Genomic DNA, 25,221 nt, shown 5'->3' with positions numbered 1-25,221 from the left:
TAAGACGCTACGGGAAAAGTCTCTTTTCACGAAATACTGAAGCAAAAAATTATCCTTAATTTTGTATTTTTGTAAAGCGCATTTGCAGCAGTACACAGCCATAGGCGAGACGGCTCGTTCGGTCATTGGCTTGTTCTTCGGCAACTGCACAGCCTATCGAGCGCGGGCTGATGCAACATCAGACCAATAAGGGCGCTTCGCGCCCTTCTTGCCACTTTCCGCCGAAACGGGTGTGGCCCAACCTATAAAAGGAGCTCGAAAAGGCTGACTCACCTGATTTATTTCATCGCCGAAGCGAACCAGAGTGAATCGTGCGCACGGCAGAGAACGCAGTACTCGTTCGCTCTTCTAGAGAGAACCGAGGTTACATTTAGTAACCGAGTACGTTCTCTTACGAGAGCTCTCTCGTACTGCGTCTTAGCTAAGACGCTACGGGAACCCAATGTAAAACGCCGTGCGCGCAGGGATCACACACCAATAAACCTGAAGCAACGCCCAGGATTTACAGTGCACAGTCACCTGAGGGACTCACAGAGAGTCCAGGACAGAAAAGGGAAAAAGCCCTCCGTCCTATATCTAGCAGCATCCGTAGATGCGGCAATATGACATCACACAGCCGAGGCAAGGCCTGACCAATGTGGCAATGCGGGTCTTACGCAATACTGCCCATAGAACAGTCGGCAGCGCATAGCGCTCGTGAACTCAGAATTCCCCTCAGGGCCCTGATTCGACTATACCGACAACAGCCTTGCTTGCAAGGCGGGGACCTCCAGGTTATAGAACCTGATAAATGTAGACGGCGAGGCCCAACCTGCCGCCATACATATATCCTGCAAGGAGATCCCAGTAGACCACGCCCACGACGAGGCGACGCCATCTGGATAGAGTCTGTCTCGAAACAGCCATTCCCTTGGAACGTGCACCGAACGAGACATACAGCTGCTCCGTCTGCCGAAAGGCAGCAGAGCGAGACACATAAGCTCTTAAAACCCTGACAGGGCAAAGAAGACTCGAGTCTCCATCCTCCTCTGACACCGGCAATGCAGACAGGGCAATAACCTGAGCCCGAAACGGTGTGTTGAGGGATTTCGGCACATAACCGTGCCTAGGTTTGAGTATGACCCTTGAGTCATTGGGCCCAAACTCCAAGCACGACTGGCTCACAGAGAGCGCGTGCAAATCACCCACACGCTTCACAGAAGCGAGAGCCAACAAGAATACTGTCTTGAACGACAGATGCTGAACGCTAACCGATTGGATAGGCTCAAAAGGGGGACCCTTCAAGGCCTCCAAAACCGCCGTGAGGTCCCACATAGGGACTGACGGAGGTCTGGGAGGATTCAGCCTCCTAGCTCCTCTGAGGAACCGGATGACTAAATCGTTCCTTCCTATTGACTGACCGGACGCCGTTTCAGAAAACGCTGCGATGGCCGCCACATAAACTTTGAGCGTGGATGGGGCTCTGCCCTTATCCAACAGCTCCTGTAGGAAGGAGAGGACCTCCGTCACATCACAACTAAGGGGTGAATAACCTCGAGCTGTGCACCAGCTGGAGAACACCGACCACTTCGAGGCATACAGACGTCGTGTCGACGGAGCTCTAGCCTGAGTGATGGTATTTAGCACTCCCACTGCGAGATCAGCGGGTAACCGTTGAGCGCCCACACATGGAGGGACCACAACTCCGGTTGAGGGTGCCAAATCGAGCCCCTGGCCTGCGAGAGGAGGTCCCTCCTCAACGGTACAGGCCACGGGGCGACATCTGCTAACTGCATCAAATCTGGGAACCATGGTTGGTTCTTCCAAAGAGGTGCTACAAGCAGTATTGAACATCTCGTTTCTCTCACCCGTTCTATCACCTGCGGAAGGAGGGAGACGGGAGGGAACGCATAAAGCGGGCAGCACGGCCATCTCCGCGACAGCGCGCTTTCGTTCTTGGAAAAGAACGCGGGGCAGTGAGCGTTTTCGTGGGACGCAAAGAGGTCCACCTCCGCCATGCCAAATCTCTCCCACAAAAGCCGGACTGTTTGCGGGTGTAGAGACCATTCGCCCGTAGGAACATTGCCTCTGGACAGCCTGTCTGGACCCAGATTCTGCAGTCCAGGCACATGCACTGCTCTCAGCGAGCGCACGTTGCGCTGAGCCCAAACCAGGAGGCGTTCCGTCAGCCTGCACAGGTTTCGGGACCCGAGACCGCCCTGGCGATTTATGTAGGACACCACGGACATGTTGTCCGCACGGACTACGACGTGGTGATCCTTGATATGGGGACAAAAGCGCGTCAGCGCGTTCTCCACTGCCAGCATTTCCAGGCAGTTGATATGATGGAGCTTTTCCCGTTCTGACCATAGGCCAAAGGACGGTGTGCCTTCGAGCAGCGCTCCCCATCCTGAAGTGGAGGCGTCCGTCGACACCATTTTCACACTCTGGGATGTCCCCAGGCTTACACCTGATCGGTACCAGCCGTTCGCTGTCCAAGGTGCTAGAGCCGCAACACAGCTCTGATCGACCTTGAAATGCAGCCGGCCAGACGCCCACGCTCTGCGCGGCACCCGAGCCTTCAGCCAGAACTGCAGGGGGCGCATGCGGAGCAGGCCCAGCCGCAGAACCGGAGATGCTGAGGCCATGAGACCCAGCATCTTTTGACAGTGTTTGAGCGACACGGTTGCGCCGCAGCGGAAAGAACTCGCTGCGCGCTGAATGCCCATCGCGCGCTGTGGTGACAGCCGTGCCGTCATGGAACATGAGTTCAGAACTATACCCAGAAACAGGATCGTCTGACTGGGGTTCAGCGAACTCTTCGCCCAATTGACACTGAGGCCGAGCTTCTCGAGGTGATCGAGTAAAACGGCCCTGTGGTCCACGAACTCCGCTCGTGATCGGGCCAGAACCAGCCAGTCGTCCAAATAATTCAGCACTCGTATGCCTCTGAGTCTGAGAGGAGCGAGCGCTGCATCCATGCACCTCGTAAACGTACGAGGAGCCATGGAGGACTGTAAACTGGTATGCCTGGCCCTCGAAGGCGAATCTCAAATATCGCCTGTGGTTTGACGCTATCTGTATTTGAAATTACGCGTCCCTCAGATCTATTGACATGAACCAGTCCCCTCTGCGAATCTGCGCGAGGAGTTTCCTGGTCGTAAGCATTTTGAAACTGCGTTTCATCAATGCCTTGCTCAGCTGTCTTAGATCCAGTATGGGCCTGAGACCCCCGTCTCTCTTGGGCACCAGAAAGTATCTGCTGTACAGCCCCCCCCCTCGCATTGAGCTTGAGACACAGGCTCTACAGCCCCTTTGCTCAACAGTTTTGATATTTCAGCCCGAAGTATGTGTGCTACTTCTGTTTTGACCGTAGTTTCGACGCGCGCTGAAAAGCGCGGAGGGCGTCGAAAAAAACTGTAGCGAGTAGCCTCTCTTTATAATGCCTAGCACCCAATCTGAAACCCCTGAGAGCGCTGACCATGCACCTGCATGAATGGCTAAGGGCTGGATGCGAAGCGCGCTCTGTTGACCGGGCAACGGCGTCGCTCGGGTGTGCTGCGCATTTGAGGCGGTGAGCTGATCACAGCGGGCAGATCGCTCCTCCTCGACCCCGTCCCGGCGCTTAACCGACTGGGGGAAGGCTGAGCAGGTCCCGTGGGACTCGATATGTCTGCGAGTAACTGTGGGCTGCATATGTGCACATTTACCACTTTAAACTCGCTGTCTGCCTGTGCAGAGCGTACGTGCACGGGCCTCGTTTTTACAGAAGCCACGCGGCGCGCTCGACCGATCTGTGTCGATCTTATGTGCGCGAGCCCTGTGTGCAGGGCTGTGCTTACATGTGGAGATGGGCACTGAGGAGTGGGCATCGTCACTGCATTTATAGCACCATCGGCCGTGGCCGGACGAGCGTGCACAGGTTTTTTTTTTTTTTTTTACAGAATCCACATGACGCGTGTGACATAGTAATTGTGGGCACTGAGGGGTGGGCACGCTTACTATGCAGTGTGCGCGATCGACTTGAGTCGCTTTTATGGGCGCAGGCCCTGTGTGCAGGGCTGTGCTTACATGTGGAGATGGGCACTGAGGAGTGGGCATCGTCACTACATTTAGAGCACCATCGGCTGTGGCCAGACGAACGTGCACGGGTTTCGTTTTTACAGAAACCACATGACGCGTGTGACATAGTGATTGTGGGCACTGAGGAGTGGGCACGTCTACTATGTAGTGCGCATGATCGACTTGAGTCGCTTTTATGGGCGCGAGCCCTGTGTGAAGGGCTGTGCTTATATGTGGAGATGGGCACTGAGCAGTGGGCATCGTCACTACATTTATAGCACCATCGGCCGTGGCCGGGACACCAGAAATTACACCTTTTTCGGGAAATATCTGGGTAGCCGTGGTAACGGTTTTCGTGTGCAGGCAAGCGGGCAACCGTACAGGCTTGCGCATTGCAAAAAACGCTGAAACAGTCACAATCTCTGGAACTGAAACAGCGGCGCGCTTAGGTGAGAGCCCGGCCACAGCGGAACTCGTACACCGGCGCTTCGATGAAGCAGCCATCGTGTGTAGTGCCGACGCAGCGTCATGCAGCATGCATAGATGGCTTTCCTAGGATGGCTTCGGGGCTCCAGGCCTCACCGTAATCCTCTGCCGCGGTCCCCGTGGCGCGGGGCGACGGCCGGTAGAGCGAGAACGGGGGTCTCGAGCTGCGTTGCTGAAGCTGTTGTGATAACGGCTTTTGTGTGCAGGCAAGCGGGCAACTGTGCAGGCTTGCGCATTGCAGAAAACGCTGAGACAGTCACAATTCCTGGAACTGAAACAGCGGTGCGCTTGGGTGAGAGCTCGGCCACAGCGGAACTCGTACACCTGCGCTTCGATGAAGCAGCCATCGTTAGTAGTGCCGACGCAGCGTCACACAGCAGGCTTTAGATGGCAACACCGCTTTTGCCGCTGTCCAGCAGAGGGCGGACAAAGGTGCGTCGCTATCGCCTGTTCCACCGGCGGAAGTGAGTGGTAGTTCCTGTTTTTAGCATCATCAGTGTGGAGAATGCTAGTGAGACAGACGAACGAGTTCGCGCTGAATATGGAGTGTTCCAAGCCTTCGCCACCTCTTCGTGAAGCTCAGGAAGAAATGAGGCGGGCTTTGAGAAGTACGCTCATCCGAAAGGGAAATACCATCCAGCTGGGAACGAGAGGGGGGGCGCTGGTGCAAACCACTCGCGGCCGAGACTCATCGCGGCCAACACGCGCATTCGCCCCGGCTCCTTCTCTATGTCAACTCGTCTGCTGGGCTTCTGAGCAGAAGGCGCGAGATCCTCGGCGCTCGCCCAGCCCTCACTGCCCGAAGCTAGCAGAGAGCGCGTGTCCTCTTCCCCCGACGCGGCCCTGAGATCGACAGTGGGCACAGCCCACCGGGAAGCGATGCAGGGGGGGCCGGTGAAGCAGGGCGAACCGGCGAGCTTGGTTGAGCTGAAGACGGTTCCGGAATCCGCTGGAAGCGATGCTTTTACGGCGCCTCAGCAGAGAATGCAGGCTCAGAGAAAAAGGCCAGGCAAGTCCTCAGAGTCACCATGGCAACAGCTCGCAGTGGGGGCATCCGCCGTCAGCGAGCGTGAGCGCTGCATGATCTTCACCCAGGCAGGAGACACAGATGACGTACCGGTCTCCCTCGCTGCGTGGGGCTCTGACGAGCCGCAGGAAGGCATCTTAAAAAAGACGCGAGCTCTTTTACGAGTGTGTGTCGCAGGGCGAACACACACACACACACACACATAAAGAACAGCTTGGATATAACAGAATTGAAAGTAACCGCGCTCGACAGGCTGTGCAGTTGCCGCAGAACAAGCCAATGAGCGAACGAGCCGTCTCGCCCATGGCTGTGTACTGCTGCAAATGCGCTTTACAAAAATACAAAATTAAGGATAATTTTTTGCTTCAGAATTTCGTGAAAAGAGACTTTTCCCGTAGCGTCTTAGCTAAGATGCAGTACGAGAGAGCTCTCGTAAGAGAACAGTGGAATAAAAAAAGAATAGAGCAAGATAGTGTTAGAGGTCTTTACACATACACACACACACACACATACAATTGCATAATTAATGAAAAGAAAATAGAATATAAAAAGATTAGAAAGGTAGTTAGATTTTTTTAAAGAATAGAATTAGAATAGTGAGTGTTAGAGATGTGTTTTAAGCCGATTCTTGAAGATGGCTAAGGACTCAGCTGTCCGGATAGAGTTGGGGAGGTCATTCCACCAGGAGGGAACATTTAATTTAAAAGTCCGTAAAAGTGACTTTGTGCTTCTTTGGGATGGCACAATCAAGCGACGTTCACTTGCAGAACGCAAGCTAGAATGCAAGCCTTCTAGAGGGCACATAAGTCTGAAGTAACAAATTTAGGTAAATGGGTGCAGAACCAGTGGTAGTTTTGTAGGCAAACATCAATGCCTTGAATTTTATACGAGCAGCTATTGGAAGCCAGTGCAAATTGATAAACAGAGGTGTGACGTATTCTATTATTATCTGAATGTAATAATGACTGAATTGGCAGCTCTATAACTATAAATGCACTAAATGTTGATTCTGATGGAGGTGAAGGTTTAAGTCAGTCACTAGAATGACAGTGTAAATGGTGTGCTCCTCCTTAGAGTTTGTGGATGAGTGAGTCTGGTCTCCAGTGGCAGCACTATAAAGGCTTTGTTAATGGCTGTGGCTTTTGTGAGAGTCTGCAGTGCTGCACTCCTACATTGTGTCATCCTGACAAAGACTGGGAATCAGACAGGTTCTCTAACTTGAATTTTTCCTGAAGTGGCTGCTCTGTTTTTTATTTATTTATTTTGTAAAAATTTTTTTTAAATTTAATATTTTTTCACAAAGTATTGTGGTTTCCAAAAGTAAAAAATATTAAGCAATATTTAGTTTCAACATTGATAATAATAAAAAAATGATTCTTGAGAGGATCATGTGACACTGACGACTGGAGAAATGACTGTGGAATGTTCAGATTTTTTGCTGTTACAGGAAAAATTTTAATTTTAAAATAGATTAAAATAAAGAAGTGGCTATTTTCAAAAATATTTTACAATATTTCTGTTTTTACTGTATTTTTGGTCAAATAAATGCAGCCTTGGTGAGCATAAGAAACTTCTTTCAGAAATAATAATAAAAAAATCTTACAGACACAAAAACTTTTGCCTCAACTGACAATTTGCCATTACAAGTTTATGTTTCCCTGCTCTGTGTGGTTTTTCCTAGAATAATAAAAAAAAAGAACATTCATATTGTTCATCTGTGTTTAGTACAGTTTTACAGAGCTTGTCTCAAATATGCAAGACAAAAATTCTAAATCCAATTGTGACGAGTGGGGCGGGGCCGAGGGCCGTGGGAACAGGAGCGAGGCCGGTGGAGTGATTTGAGATGAGCGACACCTGCTCGACCCACTGGTCTGGAGTCCCACGGAGGAGATGGAAGGATATAAAACTGGAGCGACGACAATGAAGGACGAGAGAGGACCAGGCCTGGGCTTTAGTTTGTGTTTGCTTTTTAGTTGTGCGTGTCAGTCGTCCGTGAGGGGCAGACGCGCTGTTTTGTGTTTATTTTGTCATTAAAGTCTTTATTTGATTGTCTGCCGGTTCCCGCCTCCTTCTTCCCGATGATTATGGAGTTTTAATTCGTTACAGTGGTGCCGAAGCCCGGGAGAAGGAGGGACGCGCTGCTGAAGAGGGAGTGTGCCGTCATGGACGCTCGAGGCGGTGGGCTGGAGTGAGTTGCCAGGGACGGGCGAGCTCGCTGCCGGCCGCCCGTGATGTGGAGGGGCGGCTGCCATCCGTGAGGGAGCGGAGGAGTCGGCGCCGTTCACCAGTGGGCCGGAGCCTGCTGCCATCTGACCAAGAATGGGGAGGAGCAGGGAACGGGGGACTCCTGCCAGCTGCCCCAAACCGGAGGAGCCGCCGCCGTCCACCGGGCGGCGGAGGAGTGTCGTGCCGTCCGCCGAGGGCCATCCAGTGCCACCGCCAGGCAACGCGGAGGAGATCACCCAGCTGGTGGAGGGCCGAGCAGCAGTGCTTCTGGGAACCGGAATTTTGCTCCTCTCTCCCCTCTCTCGTCTCTGTCGCTCCTCCTTCCATCTCCTTTTCTCTCGCCTCGTCTGTCCTACCCCCAGGTTCCCGCAGGTCACCGTGAGCGGTACCCCCGGAGGGAGGGACGGGGAGGGGAGTAGCGCGCAGTCCTGTGGGTACCCCCCGGCCTGTGAGGGGCGATGGGGGTATGTGACGAGTGGGGCGGGGCCGAGGGCCGTGGGAACAGGAGCGAGGCCGGTGGAGTGATTTGAGATGAGCGACACCTGCTCGACCCACCGGTCTCGAGTCCCACAGAGGAGATGGAAGGATATAAAACTGGAGCGACGACAGTGAAGGACGAGAGAGGACCAGGCCTGGGCTTTAGTTTGTGTTTGCTTTTTATTTGTGCGCGTCAGTCGTCCGTGAGGGGCTGACACGCTGTTTTGTCTTTATTTTGATTATAAAAATCTTATTTGATTGTCCGCCGGTTCCCGCCTCCTTCTTCCCGTGATCATGGAGTTTTAATTCATTACACCAATCTTTTGTGAATAATACATATTTTATCAAATAATAAAAAAAATAAAAAAAGAATGAAAAATACAGTTTCATGGTATAGAAATATTGACACCTGGTACATTTTGTCATTTTTGAATTGGCAAGTGTGAAAAACAAGTGAATTTTGGAGCCTGATTGTATTTCATGTTTCACATCAGCAGTTTCACATTTCAAATGAATGAAACTAATTAAAGAGTGTGATGTAATTACGAGTCACTAACATTCTTTCTGGATGGGTTTCACTGCTGTACAGTAAGGAAACCTGATGAATATATTTCTCAACCCTGTATATCACACAGTCCTGTTTGCTCTGCAAAAAATACAATCCTTGGGACATTTATATGGAGGCCCAGTAGAGGTAAAGTTCAGGGATGCATGCTAATCCATCTCTGTCCCTGTCTCTCTTTGTAGAATCCCAGTGCACTCTGTGTGGTTGCCAAGGTATCTCCACGGCTGCGGATCCTGGCAGTGTGGCACTGGAACTCTGCCATTTAATGGAATTAAAAGGAGATTTAGGAAGATGCGTGTGTGTTTGGGGGCATTGGTGGCCAGCAGAACTGGGAGGTATGGAGGCGAGGCTTTGTGGTCGCCGCACAGTGCACCAGAATGTTACGTAACGTGTTTATTAACACACTAGCCAGGAGGAGATTACTTCCCATAGTTCATCCTGACCAGGTCTGATTGATAGTAGCTCTCGATTGGTTCCTGAGCGTCTGATTGTTGTTGGGTTAATGAGACGGCCCTGTCCACCCGATTTCAGAGGACACTGCCTTTTCAGAGCTGTTGGTCTTGTGTATGTGAGTTATTAGATGCCATATTGGACTAAGCTTATTTGGATAATCAGAGAGGACCTTCCCTTTCTCTCTCTCATTAGTTCACTCTATCTCTCTCTCTTTGTCCCTCTCTCAGTAATTGTTGGCTGTGTTGTGTTGTGCTGTGCTCTGCAATGCATTATGTAAATGCATAAACACTCTGGTGTAATGCTTGCACAGTGCCAGCTAGTGTATGACCATATCGGCCAGGGCATCGACCAGCACAGGGCTTGGGATTGGGGTGGGGGTGGACTGCGCTGTCGTCATGGCAGCCCATGACTCACAATTGTACCATGTAGAACTTAGATCACATGACCCCATCTCTGAATAATTCCTTCAATGATCTCAGCATTGCCGCCCACTCAGAATGAGTGTCCACACCTGTTTTATGCAAAACAAGAATTACATACATGCATGTAAAGCAGCATGTCATGCTTTATTATACACTCTCATACCTAAAACAAAAATACCTTTTTTCAGGTAGTAAATAGATTTAATCAAAATTAACAGCAATACCATAAAATGCATATTGTGGACTAGCATTAGCGCCTATTTCTAACATTTAAATTTTTGAAATAAATGATGATAAAGTTAGCAACGTGAATATGATATTTGGAAATAATATATTTTTAAAATACTTAAAAATATTCAAATACCTTTTACATTTTCTGTTGTTATAATGGGAATAAAAAATATAAATGACTTTCTTCATTAAAACATCAGTTCCTCTTTAGGAACTCAAGCTGCGTCGAAAACGCTATGGGGAGGGGGCACGCTTGGCGTGAGCGACTCTGAATATCGTGTGTAATCTGTCTAATGGAAGAGCGTGACGTAGGGATGGGACGATAACCGGTTTTATCGATAACCGTGATAAAATGTGCTGAAGGTTAGTAATATCGTTTAAAAATGAATTATCATTAAAACCGTGTTTGATTATCGCGGTTTTAATAACTCGCTATTAAATCATGTCCAGCCAGCAACAGTCTGATGCAAGCGCAGCGCACAATGTTTTTTTGTTTTTTTTTTCGAGAAGGAATGGCGAAAGTCAGTGACTTTTCTATGCTTCTACACTTTTCATTGTAAGGAAGGAAATGCCACAGAATTTAATCTTTCTTTAAATTAAGTGCATAGAGTTGCTTGTTTTATTAGTTGTTTGTTGATTATTAAATATAAAACTTGCTGAAATGTTTTCAGTGTGAGCATCAACTATTTTTGAACACTTTCATCTCGTTTCAACAAAACCGTGATAATATTGATAATCGTGATAATTTTAGTCACTATAATCGTGATATTACATTTTCATACCGTCCCATCCCTAGCGTGACGTCTCGGGTGGGGTGACATAAACGACCAGGAAGCTATAAAAGCACATGCCGCGCAGCTCGCGTCTTTCAGCAAGTGCTCTGTGTGTGCATGTTATTCTGTCTTGTCAGAATAGAAGTGAATACTCTATTAGGGAAAAAGGCCATTGAGGTGGTCCCTCCTCGAGACAGGGATCCGGGTTTTAACAGCCGGTATTTCACAAGTTCCAAAGAAGGATTGGGGGGGGGGGGGGTTGCGTCCAATCATAGATCTACATCATTTAAATCGCTCAGTTATGAGGCTGAAGTTCAAAATGCTCATTATAAAGCATGTTGTATCACAAATCAGGTCCGAGGACTGGTTTGTCATGACAGATCTCTTAGACGCATACTTCCATGTGTCCATCCTTCCACAACACAGGAAGTTTCTGAGGTTCGCTTTCGGGGGCGAAGCGTACCGATTTCGAGTACTTCAGTTTGGTCTTGCACTCTCACCCTGCATACTAAATTATATCAACGTTTGGTTGATTTTAGCTCAATCAGAGCACATGGCGGTTCGACATCGAGATGTCGTTCTCGCTCACATGGGGGAGCGGGGTTTGAGACTGAATGCCAGAAAAGTGTACTTTCTCCAGTTCAGAGAATCACCTATCTAGGCGTAGTGTGGGATTCAACCACGATGCTCTAGCGCTGGACACATACATCCACAGAGCTGCCCTGTGGAGAAAATCGGACCAATTGCTAGTGTGCTACGGTCCCCCCAAAAGGGGCTTTCCTGCATCTAAGCAGACTCTTAGCCGTTGGATAGTCGAGGCTATCAATGCCACCTATGAGTCCTCTGGTCTTCCCCCACTGTTGGGAGCGAAGGCTCACTCCACGCGGGGTATGTGGGCCCCCAAGGCCTTCTTAGCAGGTGCGTCCATGCTGGACATCTGCAACGCTTCGGGGTGGTCCACACCCTCCACATTCGCAAGGTTTTATGGCCTAGATATGCCAGACGCTTCTGTTCTCTCGTCCTAAGCTGTGCTCTTCGGATACACACTAGGCAGGGATTTGGTAGTCTGGCAGCATGGGCACCTCGTTCCCTATAGCGTTTTCGACGCAGCTCGAGTTCCTGAAGAGGAACGTCCCTAGGTTATGCATGTAACCATGGTTCCTCTAGGGAACGAGATGCTGCGTCTTGATGCCATACCCCCGACACCCCTGCGGTACTCGACGCTGATGCCAGCTGCGCGGCATTTGCTTTTATAGCTTCCTGGTCGCTTAAGTCACTCCACCCATGACGTCACACTCTTCCATTAGACAGATTACACACGATATTCAGAGTCGCTCACACTAAGTGCGTCCTCCCCCTCCCATAGCGTTTCGTACGCAGCGTCTCGGTCCCTTGAGGAACGATGGTTACATGCGTAACCTAGAGACGTTTGTGGATCATTATATTTTCTTTTACATTACTTTGTACAGATATATTTAATATTTTCAAATACTTAAAATGTAACATTTAAACAAGTTTAAATAACTTGAGTATTTGTTTTTCTCATAATAGTCTTTTTATTCTGCTGTATTCTAATACATTTAGCATGAATTTAAAAAGCTTAATATGCTGTTAATATATTTCTCTTAATAATCTGAATTGAAAATATAGATGACTTTATTAATCAAAACGTCACTTTGTGGCTCAGGAATTTTTGACAAATTGTTGCTCATATATATATATATATATATATATATATATGTGTGTGTGTGTGTGTATGTATGTATATATATATATATATATTATTACTATTGTCATTGAATCGATCAACAGGCAGTCATGAACATCCCTATCTTACACAGAGCTGATCCTGATTAAGAAGAGCAGGAAAGATGTTTTTACTCGACCCCACATAACACCTGCCTCAAGTCTTTCACACTCACTGTTCTTCATCACCAGAAATTCCCTCTTTTTGCCTCTGCCTCAGGAGAACAGGGCACACTGTGGGGCCTTGTTCTGGTCCCGGCTGGACCATGTGGACAGAGTGTTTTTTTTGTGTGTGAATGTGGGCGTGTATTTATGTAGTAGTAGGAATAGGACATTTGCTCAGCACGCCGCTGCCTTCATCTTGGCAGTAGAGCTCTGCAGTGCTGCTGTCTTTCCGCTCCCGCACCCATTCCTCTTTACCTTCCTCTCTCACTCACATTTTCCTCGTTGAAAAAGTGAAAGGGTAAGGGGATTAAAAAAATTATAGTCCAGATTAGTTAAACAGTGGAGATTTTGCACGTGTATTTGAATGGCAGTCAGTGTGCAGGACTGCTTTTATGTACATGTGAGAGGGCTAAAAACAAAAAAATAGGTAGTTGACATAAAATGGCTGTAAGGTTTTTCTTATTTCTATTTTGTTTAGCATAAAGGTTGTAAGTTCAAATTTACTTACAAATACTTACGAATACTACATGTATTTTCAAAAAAATATAAGGGAAAATGCATTTGTAATAATTAATTATAAAAATGCCACATTAATATAGAATTCAACTGATGTGTGCTCACAAGTGTTTGTAGGGTATACTGGTTGTTTCAAAGTAGTTTCAGTCGTGGCATATCCAAACATATTTTACTGTTCACTTAAGAAATTAATACTTTTATTCAGCAAGGACACATTAAATTGTTCAAAAGCGACTGTAAAGACATTGTAATGTTACAAAAGATGCTTTTCTTTTAAACTTTCTTTTAATCAAAGAATCCTGAAAAACATGCATCATGGTTTTACAAATATACAGGTCTTATTTTGTGCTATACCATTTCCAGCTGTGATCTTAAGAAATTTTTCTTGATTATCAAATCAGCATGTTAAAACGATTTCTAAAGGATCATGTGGCACTGAAGACTGGAGCAATGGCTGCTGAAAACTCTTTCAAACGCTTTCACCGGAATAAATACCAGTCAGAGGGGAGAGAGAGATAAAAAGAGGAATGGTGCCTATCTAAGACACAGAATCCAGAAAGTAATTTACATGGTTATGTTCTATGTTCTGGATTACATGTTCTTTTATGTGAGGAGAATACAACCGAAAAGTTAAAATAAGTGCAAAAATTATGATGGTTTTTGCTCTAGATCAACCAGCAGGTAGTATCACCCCAGTTCAGCTGCTGACTTATTGTTTGAAAAATGAAAGGAATGTGTTTGAATGTAGGTTATTATTATTTATCTTTCAGATCAGCTGGGCTAAGAGAGAACATACTGAGAAGGCTCAGAGTTGAAGAGCAGTCAGCGGACAGAAAGTGGACACAGCTACGTGAGGACAGTGTCTTGGATCACAGCCACACTTACTCTAACAAACCCTGCAACAGTCACACAGCTGGTTTTAACCAGGCCAGTCATTATGTTTGACCCCATTTTACCATCTCAGGTGTGGGGAGCAATTTAGTCGTGACAGACAGACATTACTGAGATTCTCCCGCTCCCCTCGAGAGAAAACATCACTTTTATATTCACACCTGTGACCAAACTCCAGCAGATTCCTTCATTATATTTTTCGTTTTGTAATCACTGACCAAACCCTCTCTCATGGGAGTGACATAGAGACCAGCCTAGCACAGACACTCTCTGCTCTATTTCTCTCTTGCATTTACACACACACACACACACACACACACACACACACACATTTGCACCGTGTTCAGGATGCCCTCCTCCTCCAGCATGATTAGCTGGGGAAGGACGCGGCTCTTGTGGTGATTGGAGGGGTTAGCGGAGCAGAGCTGGACCCATGTCGTGGAAGCGGAACTACTTTGCTTCGGGCAGCAGCGGGCTGCAGGGGATGTTTAAGCCACGCAACATGACCTCCATTGCTCCCAGCAAAGGCCTGAGCAATGAGCCGGGTCAGAACAGCTGCTTCCTGAACAGCGCACTGCAGGTAGGTCTGAAATTTTGCTTTATATCAGTATTATGTTTATGCATTATACTTTATAGGTGATGTTTGCACAGGCTCCAAATTTACGCCAGGTGGCAAATGCAGCTTTGAGGAGTAAACAGAACTGTTGGCCTGTAGCTTTATTGTAAACTGCAGTATAATAAAAGAGGAGTTCCTGTGGTATGTATGTGGGTAATATGAAGAATTATGCAAAAGTTTCTAAGTGCTGTCTGAAATTTTCTTCTAAAATTAGCATTTTTATCAGCCTCCTATATTTATGTTAGTTATTTCACTGTAATCGCATAGAAAAGGACCTATACATTGCCATTAGAGTAAAATGACTGAACCTAAACATAGGAGCTTGATAAAAATGCTAATTTTAGATTATTTTGCATCTCAGCTCTTCATATATATTTATGATGGTATATATTTGCTGGTTCAAAAAACAACCATTGTTGGGTTATTTGGCAACCCAGTGCTTGGTAAATATTGAACAGAACATATGCTGAGTTGCTTTGACCCAGCTGGTTGGGTTAAATGTTTTTCCCCAACATGCAGGGTTGTTTTATTTAAATCAACTATTGTTTAAAATTACTTTATTGCTCATTTAAAATGGGCTGGAAATAAATAAAAAACACCATGTAAGAATAAACTAAAACATTTCAAAGTAACATTTTAATTCAAGTGTATTCAACCATTCTGTATTATCTTTTTAAACCAAAATAGTGCTGATTCTTGTGCCGGTGATTGCAAAAATTTGAGCCAGTGATGGGCTGCTGTCCTCACGGATTAACTCTAAACTGAAAGATGCCGTGACTCCATAACCTGCCCATAAACAAACAGCACTGAGATTAGACATAAACATATCTTAACACCAAAATAAATTAAATTCTGTATTATAATGAATAAAAATAAAAGTCAAAAGGCGTTTTCATAATTCAAAATGACCACTGCTGACACATTTAGCTGACTGACATCTCGATACTGTATGTTGTGTTGCGTAAAATAATAGTATTTACAGCAGAGTAAAGACTTTATAGATGGAATTAAACACACCATTATTTCACTGATGAAGTACACCAGTTAGACAGCGCTGAGAACCACTCTCCTGAAGATGATGCAAAAGCGTTCTGACTAGGGCTGGGACAACGCGTCGAGGTCATCGATGACGTATGCGCATCGATTCGTCGACCTGTTTTTATTTCTCTAAAAAACGTTTGCAAAACGTTTACCTTATGTGCACTGAATATACGCGATGGCCGGATCAACATTCTGTCCAACGTTATATAACCAATCCAGGGTTTTTCTGCATTGATCTTTTTTTTTGGCGGCTGTCAAAGCCTTATTTGATCGGTGAGTGACAGTGACAGAGCGCGTACGAGAGAGAGCCCCGGCTGCGCGCGCACTCATAGTCTTCAAACAACACGAGCGCTTCTTGCTCCCTCCCTCCCTCGTGCATATTAACCAAAATCATTAGACACGATAGAAAAAGGGCGGAACGCCGAAGTTTCACGTGGAGCATTCGGAGATTTTTTTTTCTCCATGACAGGCTGCTGGCTCCCACTGTTAATTTTTTTTTTTTTTTTTTGGAAAAGCACTCTCTGTATTAGCTAAAAGCCCTCAAGTTTACATTTACATACTGTATTCTTTCAATTGCTCTAAACAAGTATTTTGGGTGACCCTTTTTATTGAATCAATTGTTGTTATTTTCATCTGAAAGAAGAACTTTTTTTCAGTAAGCTATGCCCTATGTGTTCAGTAAGCTTGTTTCAGTAAGCTATGTGTTTTCAAGGTTTCAAGGTTTTATTGAATGCTATCTCTATACAAGTGCAAAGTAATGCATTCTTAGTCAGTCTTTTATTTTGTAATTTTAAGAGCAATAAACATATATTGCAATGTTAAGGAATTGATGTTTTTTTCATTCAGATATGTAAATCAATATGTATAAATTGTTAGTAGTCAATTAATGGGGAGATAATCGAAATCAAATCGGCCTGGAAAAAATTAATCGTTAGATTAATCGATGCATCGAAAAAAAAATATCGCTAGATTAATCGTTTAAAAAAAAAATAATCGTTTATCCCAGCGCTAGTTCTGACTGTAACCCATCAGCTTGGCTGAAGTAACCGTGTGCTGGGTTGTTTGGTCGGAGGGAGGGGGAGGGGTGTATGGTTTCAGCTGTCAGTGAGACTGACCCAGCCACTAACCCAGTGGCTGGGTAACAGAAAAACTACCCAACACTGGAAAAAACAACCCAACATATGAGCCAACAGGGTCAACTTAGCAGTAGAGCAGAAGAAATAGCCTAACATTGCTACTTATTATTTTTTATATTTTTTATTTATTAAAAGGTTAGTTCACCCCAAAAAAACATTAATTACTCACCCTCATGACGTTCTAAACTCTTAAGACCTTCGTTCATCTTTGGAACACAAATAAAGATATTTTTGATGAAATCCGAGAGCTTTCTTTTTTAAGTGGTACATTACATTTAAATTAGAACAAAATCATAGTGTGTCTTTAAACTTTTAGCTTTAGTGACTGGGTCATTTTGTATATGATGCAAAAAGCGACACAATGACATGTACTGTTTATTACAAATATGCAAGTAAAACTAATACAATTGTCAAAAGAACAAGTATAAATATTTTTTTATAAAAAAAAAAAAAAAAAAAAAAAAAAAAAAAAGGTTAAAAATATATTTTCCATTTTCACAGTTTTGCCAGTTACGGCCAAAGGTTCTTTCTTGGACCTTTTGAATAGCTCAGAAAAATCTGTGATTGTTTACAGATGATTTGAGCAATTGAAGCAGTATTTAGTATTCTGGGATGTCTGTAGAGTTCATTCAGAGTGTTATGGATTTCTCTCTGTTTCTCTCTCTCTTCCATTCTATCTTTTTCTTGCTGCTGTATCTGATGTCACTGTTGGTCTCTGCCGGTCCCAGTTTAGCAGAGCTTTATCTGGGTCTTCGTTGTAGGCTGTCCTCACTTACACCAATCTGTCTGGCCAAACAGTCTGTCTGCTCATAAATTAAACATCATTCTCTGTTGCCTACCCAACATAGCCTTGGACGCCCTTTAACAGGATGTTGAAAACAACATTTTCATAATAGACTAGTCTCACACACACACACACACACACACACACACACACACACACGCACATACCAGGTAACACTTTTCATTTCATTTATTTTATTTTCATAAACTAAAACAACTAAAAAACTGAAATAACATGTGTGTTAATATACTGTACATACATGTACAGTATATATAGATGTATATGTGTACATATTTTGCACATGCCCAACTGAGGAAGATATGGCTAAAAAGAGTAAGTGAGAAAAAAGAAAACTGGTAAGAAAGGGAAGAAAACGTTACCAAATCATAAAATTTTTATTCTCTCCACTTATAGGAATCCTTAATAATCACTTTGTAGTCACTGCAACAGTGCTGGATAGGGATTAGGGAGCAGAATTATGCTGGAGGGTGTTTTTTTTTCACTTTTCTTTTTTGTTCACTCGCAACTTACTTGAAAGAGCAAAATCAAATCACTGATCCAGTGAAGGCAAAACTAACTTCTTATCAAACATTAGACAGGAATTTTATTAAAGAGGCCCCTCTAGATTAGCTCATCATATGTGAGATACTGTCGCACCACAGCCGATTCTCCAAAGATCTTATGCATCATGCGTCGTGAGTGTGCTGTTGTAAATGGGTTAACGTGGACCCTCTAGGGCGCTTCATTCAAAAGTCAAGTCCAGCACCATGGATCTATTTGAGCTTTTCCAAAATGAGCTCAGTGATGAATGCGATCATTATCAGCTGGATCAGGCTAACCAGGTGTGTGGGAGCAAAAGGTCCTGGCTTCATTTCGCAGTAGAGACATATTATTAGGGCTATTATACTAATCCTTTAGTCCGAACACAGTTCTTGAAAGAGGCTTGGCTAAATGGGTTCTGTGTCATTGCCATCTGCCTGGGGAACCAATTTGTACGGTTTAGATTTTTTTTTTTTTTTTGAGAATTAATGGGATAGTTCACACCAGAAATAAAAATTGTCATCATTTATTTGCCCTCAAGTTGTTCCAAACTTGCATGAATTCCTTTCTTCTGCTGAACATAAAAGATGATACAGGTACATTAAGGACTTTTGCACCGTGGGAACCTGTTCATAGTACCAGAACTAATTGTGGAACCACCCACTTTTTGGCATTTTAGTACTGGACTGCCTTTTCAAGAACCAAATTAGCTCCTACTCCGGAGCAGAGACTAACCAGCACACATGGTACTGCCCGAGACATAAGTAAGAATACAACCCTTTAAATGGTACTAGGAAATACCCTGAACAAAATTATAAACGCCACACTTTGGACTTTGCCCCCATTTTTCATGAGCTTAACTCAAAGATCTAAGACTTTTTCTATGTACACAAAAGGCCTATTTCTCTCAAATATTGTTCACAAATCTGTCTAAATCTGTGTTAGTGAGCACTTATCCTTTGTTGAGATAATTCATCCACCTCACAGGTGTGGCATATCAAGATGCTGATTAGACAAGGTGGTTAAAGCACAGGTGTGTCTTAGTTCAGCTCATTAAAAATCATCAAAAACAAAAGTGTTGCGTTTATAATTTTGTTCAGTGTAGTTCGCACAAAATCGTCTCAGTACTTTAGTACTGTACATTTAATTCTAGAACTAATGCGGTGCGAAATGCCCTACTTAAGATTGTGTTTCTGGTTTCAATTGTCTTCTATAGTATTTTTTCTCATTAAATGGGAAGCCAATGGCTACCGACAACTGTTTGCTTACCCACATTCTTCAAAATATCTTATTTTACATTCAGCAATAGAAATAAACTCATACAAGTTTAGAACAACTTGACAGTGAGTAAATGATGACAGAATTTTCATTTTGGGGTGAACTAAGTGGGACACAAAGGAAGATGTTCTGAAGTAGATTGGGGACAGAAACAACACTGTAAAAAAGAATTTGTTGAGTCAACTAAAAATATTATGTTACCCCGCTGCCTAAAAATTTTTTGTTATCTTGACAAAAAAAATCTTGTTGAAACAACTTCAAATTAGAGTGGAATTAGTCCAGGTAACAAATTTCTTTAAGTTGACTTGACTATTATTTTCTAGTCCAGTCAACTAAATCATGTTGTGTCAACAGGGATTTTTTTTTTTTTTACTTCGATCAATAATCGTAAACAAATGTTACCCCACTGCCTTAAATGTTTAAATAAAGATGACAAAACACTTTTTTATGTAATTTATTTAATGATAGAGACAACACTTGCATTCACATTTAAATTGAACAAGCAATTTGCTGTCAACACATCAACTGATAATTGATTAAAAAAAAATTGCAAAATACAAACACACACGTCTAAAGATCTGAAACGACACTTGAAAGTGTGATGTATAATAACATTGGCATGGGATTGAGAAACAAATAGTTTCATTTCAATTCATCAGATCAAAACCAAAGGAATTTTTTTTTCAATATGAAAATCAGAAGGTTAAACTCTGCATATTAGCCCTGCACAAGTTCACATGCACTCCCCCCACCATAATGCAAGTCATGGTCAAAATGAGAAACCAAGATATATGTATATAATATCACAATTAGTTACAAAAAATTAGTGTACTGTACTTCTGTATAATAAGATATAAATGTAATGAATGCACATGGAAGCACAAAGATCTAAACTGTCAGATTCTAAATTTCATAGCACAACATGACCAGACAGAGGTGTTAACATCAGAAGGATCTTGAAAGTTTCCAAACTCTCCACCATCATAATGCTACAAACTGAAAATGTGTACAAACTGTTTAAGAAATGAGAGGTGAAACAACATTTGTTTACATGACAACATGCATATTCCAAGTCATGACATGAAAAACTACATTCTAAAATGTAGTGTAAGGCACGAAAGAACATAAAGTTCCTTAAAAAAAGAGCAGTGGGCAGCCATTTATGCTGCGGCGCCCGGGGAGCAGTTGGGGATTCGGTGGCTTGCTCAAGGACACCTCAGTCATGGGGTTGAGGGTGGAGAGAGCACTGTACATTCACTCCCCCACACCTACAGTTACTGTCGCTGTAGCGAGCACATGGTGGGAGCAGCTGATCTTCACAAGTTTTTGCAGACCCTCAATGGTGTATTTCATGAGGTAGTGGATGTTCACTGCATACAGACCCATTAGGGGTCCAAATGCCTTGGGGACATGGGAGGTGTCAATGATGGCAGGATGTCCAAATGAGACCAATGTTGGTTATTCCTTGGGAAGCACATCACTTTGCTGCTCCTCAGTTACAATCAGAATGCCCTCTTCAATTTCTTTCTCAACATCCTTAATGTCACCGGATGGCTGGGAAAACAAAAAATATTACATTACTAAATAAATTTATAACAAATTAACACACATTTGTACATACACTAATAATGTTGTGTGTTTTGTTAAAAGCACAGCTATCAATAAATGCAAATTGTAATTCACATTCAAGTGGAAGATATTTTGAAAAATGTAACCAAAAATGAAAGTCAAAAGTAAATGGTGCTCCTCAACTGTTTCGTGTAGAAACATTCAAAATAACTTCCTGTATTAAACTGTTAAAAGCCTGTACAAATTTCTTTGTTATGCTGAATGTGGCGAGTGGGGCGGGGCCGAGAGCTGTGGGAACGGAGCGAGGCCGGTGGAGTGATTGGAAATGAGCCACACCTGCTCGACCCACCGGTCTCGAGTCCCACGGAGGAGATGGAAGGATATAAAACTGGAGCGAAGACAGTTAAGGACGAGAGGACCAGGCCTGGATTTTAGTTTGTGTTTTGGATTTGTTTGTGCGCGGCAGTCATCCGTGAGGGGCTGTCGCGCTGTTTTGTCTTTATTTTATTATTAAAGTTTCATTTGATTGTCTGCCGGTTCCCGCCTCCTTCTTCACGATGATTATGAAGTTTTTATTGTTACACTGAACACAAAGAGTTTAAAATCCCAATGGGAAAATAGGTGGAAAATACACTTTCGGAACCAACTAGGCTAAAAATGCGGGGGGGGGGGGGGGGATTATTTTCTTCACTGGTATTCTACATGATTTCTGAATGACATAAAATGTGACAAACCAATTCAACATATTCGTTTTTTTTTTTCTTAATCCAATTTTAACTTTCTAATCTGTCACATCATTTTTACAATGATCAGAAAATATATTGGTGTAAAGAGGTATACCTTTTAAATAATAGTCTGTTGCACTGCATGTACAGAGTAAAGCATGACTGCTAAAGGGTTTGTTAACCTAAAAATGCATGCTTAACTCAACCTCATGGCATCGTAGGTGTGTATGACTTTCTTTTTTCAGACAAATCCAATCGGATTATATTAAAAACTATTCTTGCTCTTCCAAGCTTTATAATGGCAATAGGTGGGTGTTTTTTTTTCAACAGTCCAAAAGTACCGTATTTTTCAGACTATAAGTCGCACCTAAGTATAAGTCGCATCAGTCCAAAAATACATCATGACAAGGTAAAAAACGTATATAAGTCGCACTGGACTATAAGTCGCATTTATTTAGAACCAAGCACCAAGAGAAAACATTACCGTCTACAGCCGCGAGAGGGCGCTCTATGTCTTCAGTGTAGGCTACAGGAGCATTGAGCAGTATAGAGCGCCCTCTCACTGCTGTACACGGTAATGTTTTCTCTTGGTTCATTTCTCTCAGTTCATGTCAAATTAATTTGATAAGTCGCACCTGACTATAAGTCGCAGGACCAGCCAAACTAGGAAAAAAAGTACGACTTATAGTCCGGAAAATACGGTAGTCAATAATGTGCATCAATTCATAATAAAAAGTACCTTACAGGGCTCTAAGAGGTGAATAAGGGCCTCCTGTAGCGAATCCATGTGTTTTTGTAAGAAAAATATACATATTTATTATGTTATTTAAAACATATTTAAACACTTTTCTTTCACTTTCTTGAGAGCCATTCCGGGTGGATGAAAATAGGACATAGTGGTCATGCATGCACCGGTGATTAGTGACGAACACGGAAGAGCGGAGGAGAGACAACAATACGCCGATCACGAAGTAGATTCACAAAATTAGACTTGTACGTATGATAGTCAGTGGAAGAGGAAAAAAAAGTGTTTATAACGTTTTAAATATGGATATTTTTCTAACAAAAAACGCATCGATTTGCTACAGGAAGCCTTTATTCACCCCCCAGAGCCATGTGAGGCACGTTTTATTGATGGATGGGTGCATTTTATTTGACTATTTTTGGACTGCTGAGAAAAAAAACACACCTGTCTACTGCCATTAAATAACTTGGAAGAGCCATGACAATTTTTAATTCAACTCAGATAAGATTCGTCTGAAAGAAGAAAATCATATACACATAGGATGACTTGAGAATGAGTAAAACATGGCCTAATTTTCATTTTTTGGTGAACTAACCCTTTAAGCAAAGTTGCTAATGGCCAATATGCTAGCACTGAATATTTTTCAGGATTCAAAACAGCAAAATAATAAAGAATGGCGATGTACATAAACAGGTATTCTGTTGATTTTATGGAGATAAATTTAACGCTTTATAAAGACTTTTAAAATACCAATTATAGAAAATACAAAGAATAAAACTGAAGGGAAAATAATGTCAAATTATGTTTTCCAAATTTTTAAGCTGTTTTCCAATGCAAATATCTACATTTTCGTAAAGGGTTCACCCAAAAGAGAAAAAGAAAGAAAATTGTAATTTACTAAACCTTAAGTTGTTTTAAACCTGAATTAGTTTATTTCTGTTAGTCCCAGTTCCAGATCGTCTAATACAGTACACAACCCCACAACGTGTTACAACCCCAGATCACCCAGATTTCTTCTTCTTCTATTACCTGGACCACATCACTGCAGACTGATGGTGCTCAGTTTGGTCATCCACAAACGTGATCCCAACAGTCATGTCCTTGATGAGTTCCTGCGCCGAGCCTGTGTGCTTACAAAAGCAAAAGGAAGCATTAAAATGTGCCTTACAATTGTAAAGCTGATAGACTCCAATAAATGTACATTTATAAAGTAAATACATTTACTTACAAGTTTGTCCAAGCTCTACAATGTGAATGTCATCTCCATTATGTCTGCAAAGCATTTTGATGGATTAAACTGCAAAAGGAATTGCTTCGGTCCATCCACAGGATTACTGAATTATGCACTGATCTTCAGTCATTCCAAAATATCATAAACATGAAAAATAAAGAAAAACACGTTAAAACACTGAAAAATAATAAACATAAATATATAAATAAATCTTTAAAGAGAAAGTCAAATGTATTGACAAGTTTGTTTTAAATACCAAAGACAAACTTTACCATCCAGACGATGCTTTTAAATGACATAACACAGAATTATAACACAATAAAAAGAAATGTAACCCATTTGTGTCGATCGTTATTGTATGGCTATTTATACAAGATATATGCTATTATTACTTTTATTCTAAAATATATAGTTTTAAACGTATGCAATTTACTTATGACCGTATATTCACCATAGACTGTATAAAAACAGATAACATTATTCGCGCAGCATTACACTGAGTTCTGGTGAGGCACTTGAATGACTAACGTCACTTCAGAAAACTGAAAGAAGAGTTTGTATACCTTCAGAAAAATCATCAGAACCAAGCTTATGTCAGCGATATCAAATGTAACGTTAAGTTACGCGCTCCAGAAGAACTCTGAGGAAAGTGCTCATTTGTTTCCCTTATAACATGCAGAAAAGAGACAGTTCGAGTAGTAGTCTTCTTTCCCCCCCTAATTTTTCATCGATGTATATTCTGATGGATGTTTTTACGCTGTCAGGTTTAGAGCGGTTCCTTTCTTTTTAATTCCCGCTGTTCTTAATCCATACAGTGATCCGTTGCGCTCTCGCGCTCTGTTTGAACGGTCTCTAACGCAGCTCTGGGCTCAATTAATACATACAAACTGTATTTTTATCGTTCTCCACATAAGTTCAGCACCGCTGTCCCGCATGGGAGAATATCTGTTTTAATATTTATAAGGAAAATACTGTGGAACCGCCTGTATTCTGAGGCTTCAGAGTGCAAACGAACATTCGCATACAGTACATAAAAAAATACGACTCTTTAAACCATACTTACTCTTCTGAGACAACAAATGTAATTGTACACATTAAGCCACTGAAAACGAATATTTTACTTACCAAAGTTGTATTCTGTTAAAATGTCCAAACTTTGTGGAGAAGCTTACTAGAATGGCCGACGACCGTATTCTGTCTGCATCTGCAACAGCCTTCACGAGAATGAGGAGATCTCTCGATAAGTGATGTTGAGAACGTGACAGGCCCGGTTCTAGAACAAAATCACTGAGGGTGCTTCTGAATATAGAGAGGGTGCTGCTTACATAATCGTAGGAAATAGCTCAGTCATCAGTCTGAAACATAGTATCTCAAAATTGGGGATGTTGTATACAACAATACTACTGTAATTGCTGTTATGTTAAACAATATACGATCTGGCAGTAAATTATAGAATAGCATGTAAACAAGCAACGATCTTCACTTTACAAAACATTAAAACATACCACACATAGCCTACCTACTGTGGTGATACCCT

General features: G+C 43.2%; 2 protein-coding genes across 6 annotated transcripts in view; both read left to right on the top strand.

Moving 5' to 3' along the window:
- Positions 1-22,354, top strand: part of LOC132121517 (monocarboxylate transporter 6-like) — a 175,080-nt gene extending 152,726 nt beyond the window's left edge. The window contains 1 exon segment of the mRNA XM_059530999.1: positions 22,047-22,354. The gene's annotated coding sequence lies outside the window, so the exon portion shown is untranslated.
- Positions 1-25,221, top strand: part of LOC132121511 (inactive ubiquitin carboxyl-terminal hydrolase 54-like) — a 142,195-nt gene that overhangs the window by 36,758 nt on the left and 80,216 nt on the right. For all 5 annotated transcript variants that reach the window (XM_059530992.1, XM_059530989.1, XM_059530990.1 and 2 more), the window contains exon 2: positions 13,899-14,599. In XM_059530992.1, the coding sequence (XP_059386975.1) occupies positions 14,453-14,599 (147 nt within the window). In that variant the 5' untranslated portion in view covers positions 13,899-14,452. The remainder of the gene's footprint in view (positions 1-13,898; positions 14,600-25,221) is intronic.

This window comes from Carassius carassius, chromosome 39 (genome assembly GCF_963082965.1).
Source record: "Carassius carassius chromosome 39, fCarCar2.1, whole genome shotgun sequence".
Lineage (NCBI taxonomy): Eukaryota > Metazoa > Chordata > Actinopteri > Cypriniformes > Cyprinidae > Carassius > Carassius carassius.
This window is presented reverse-complemented; position numbering and strand designations above follow the sequence as displayed.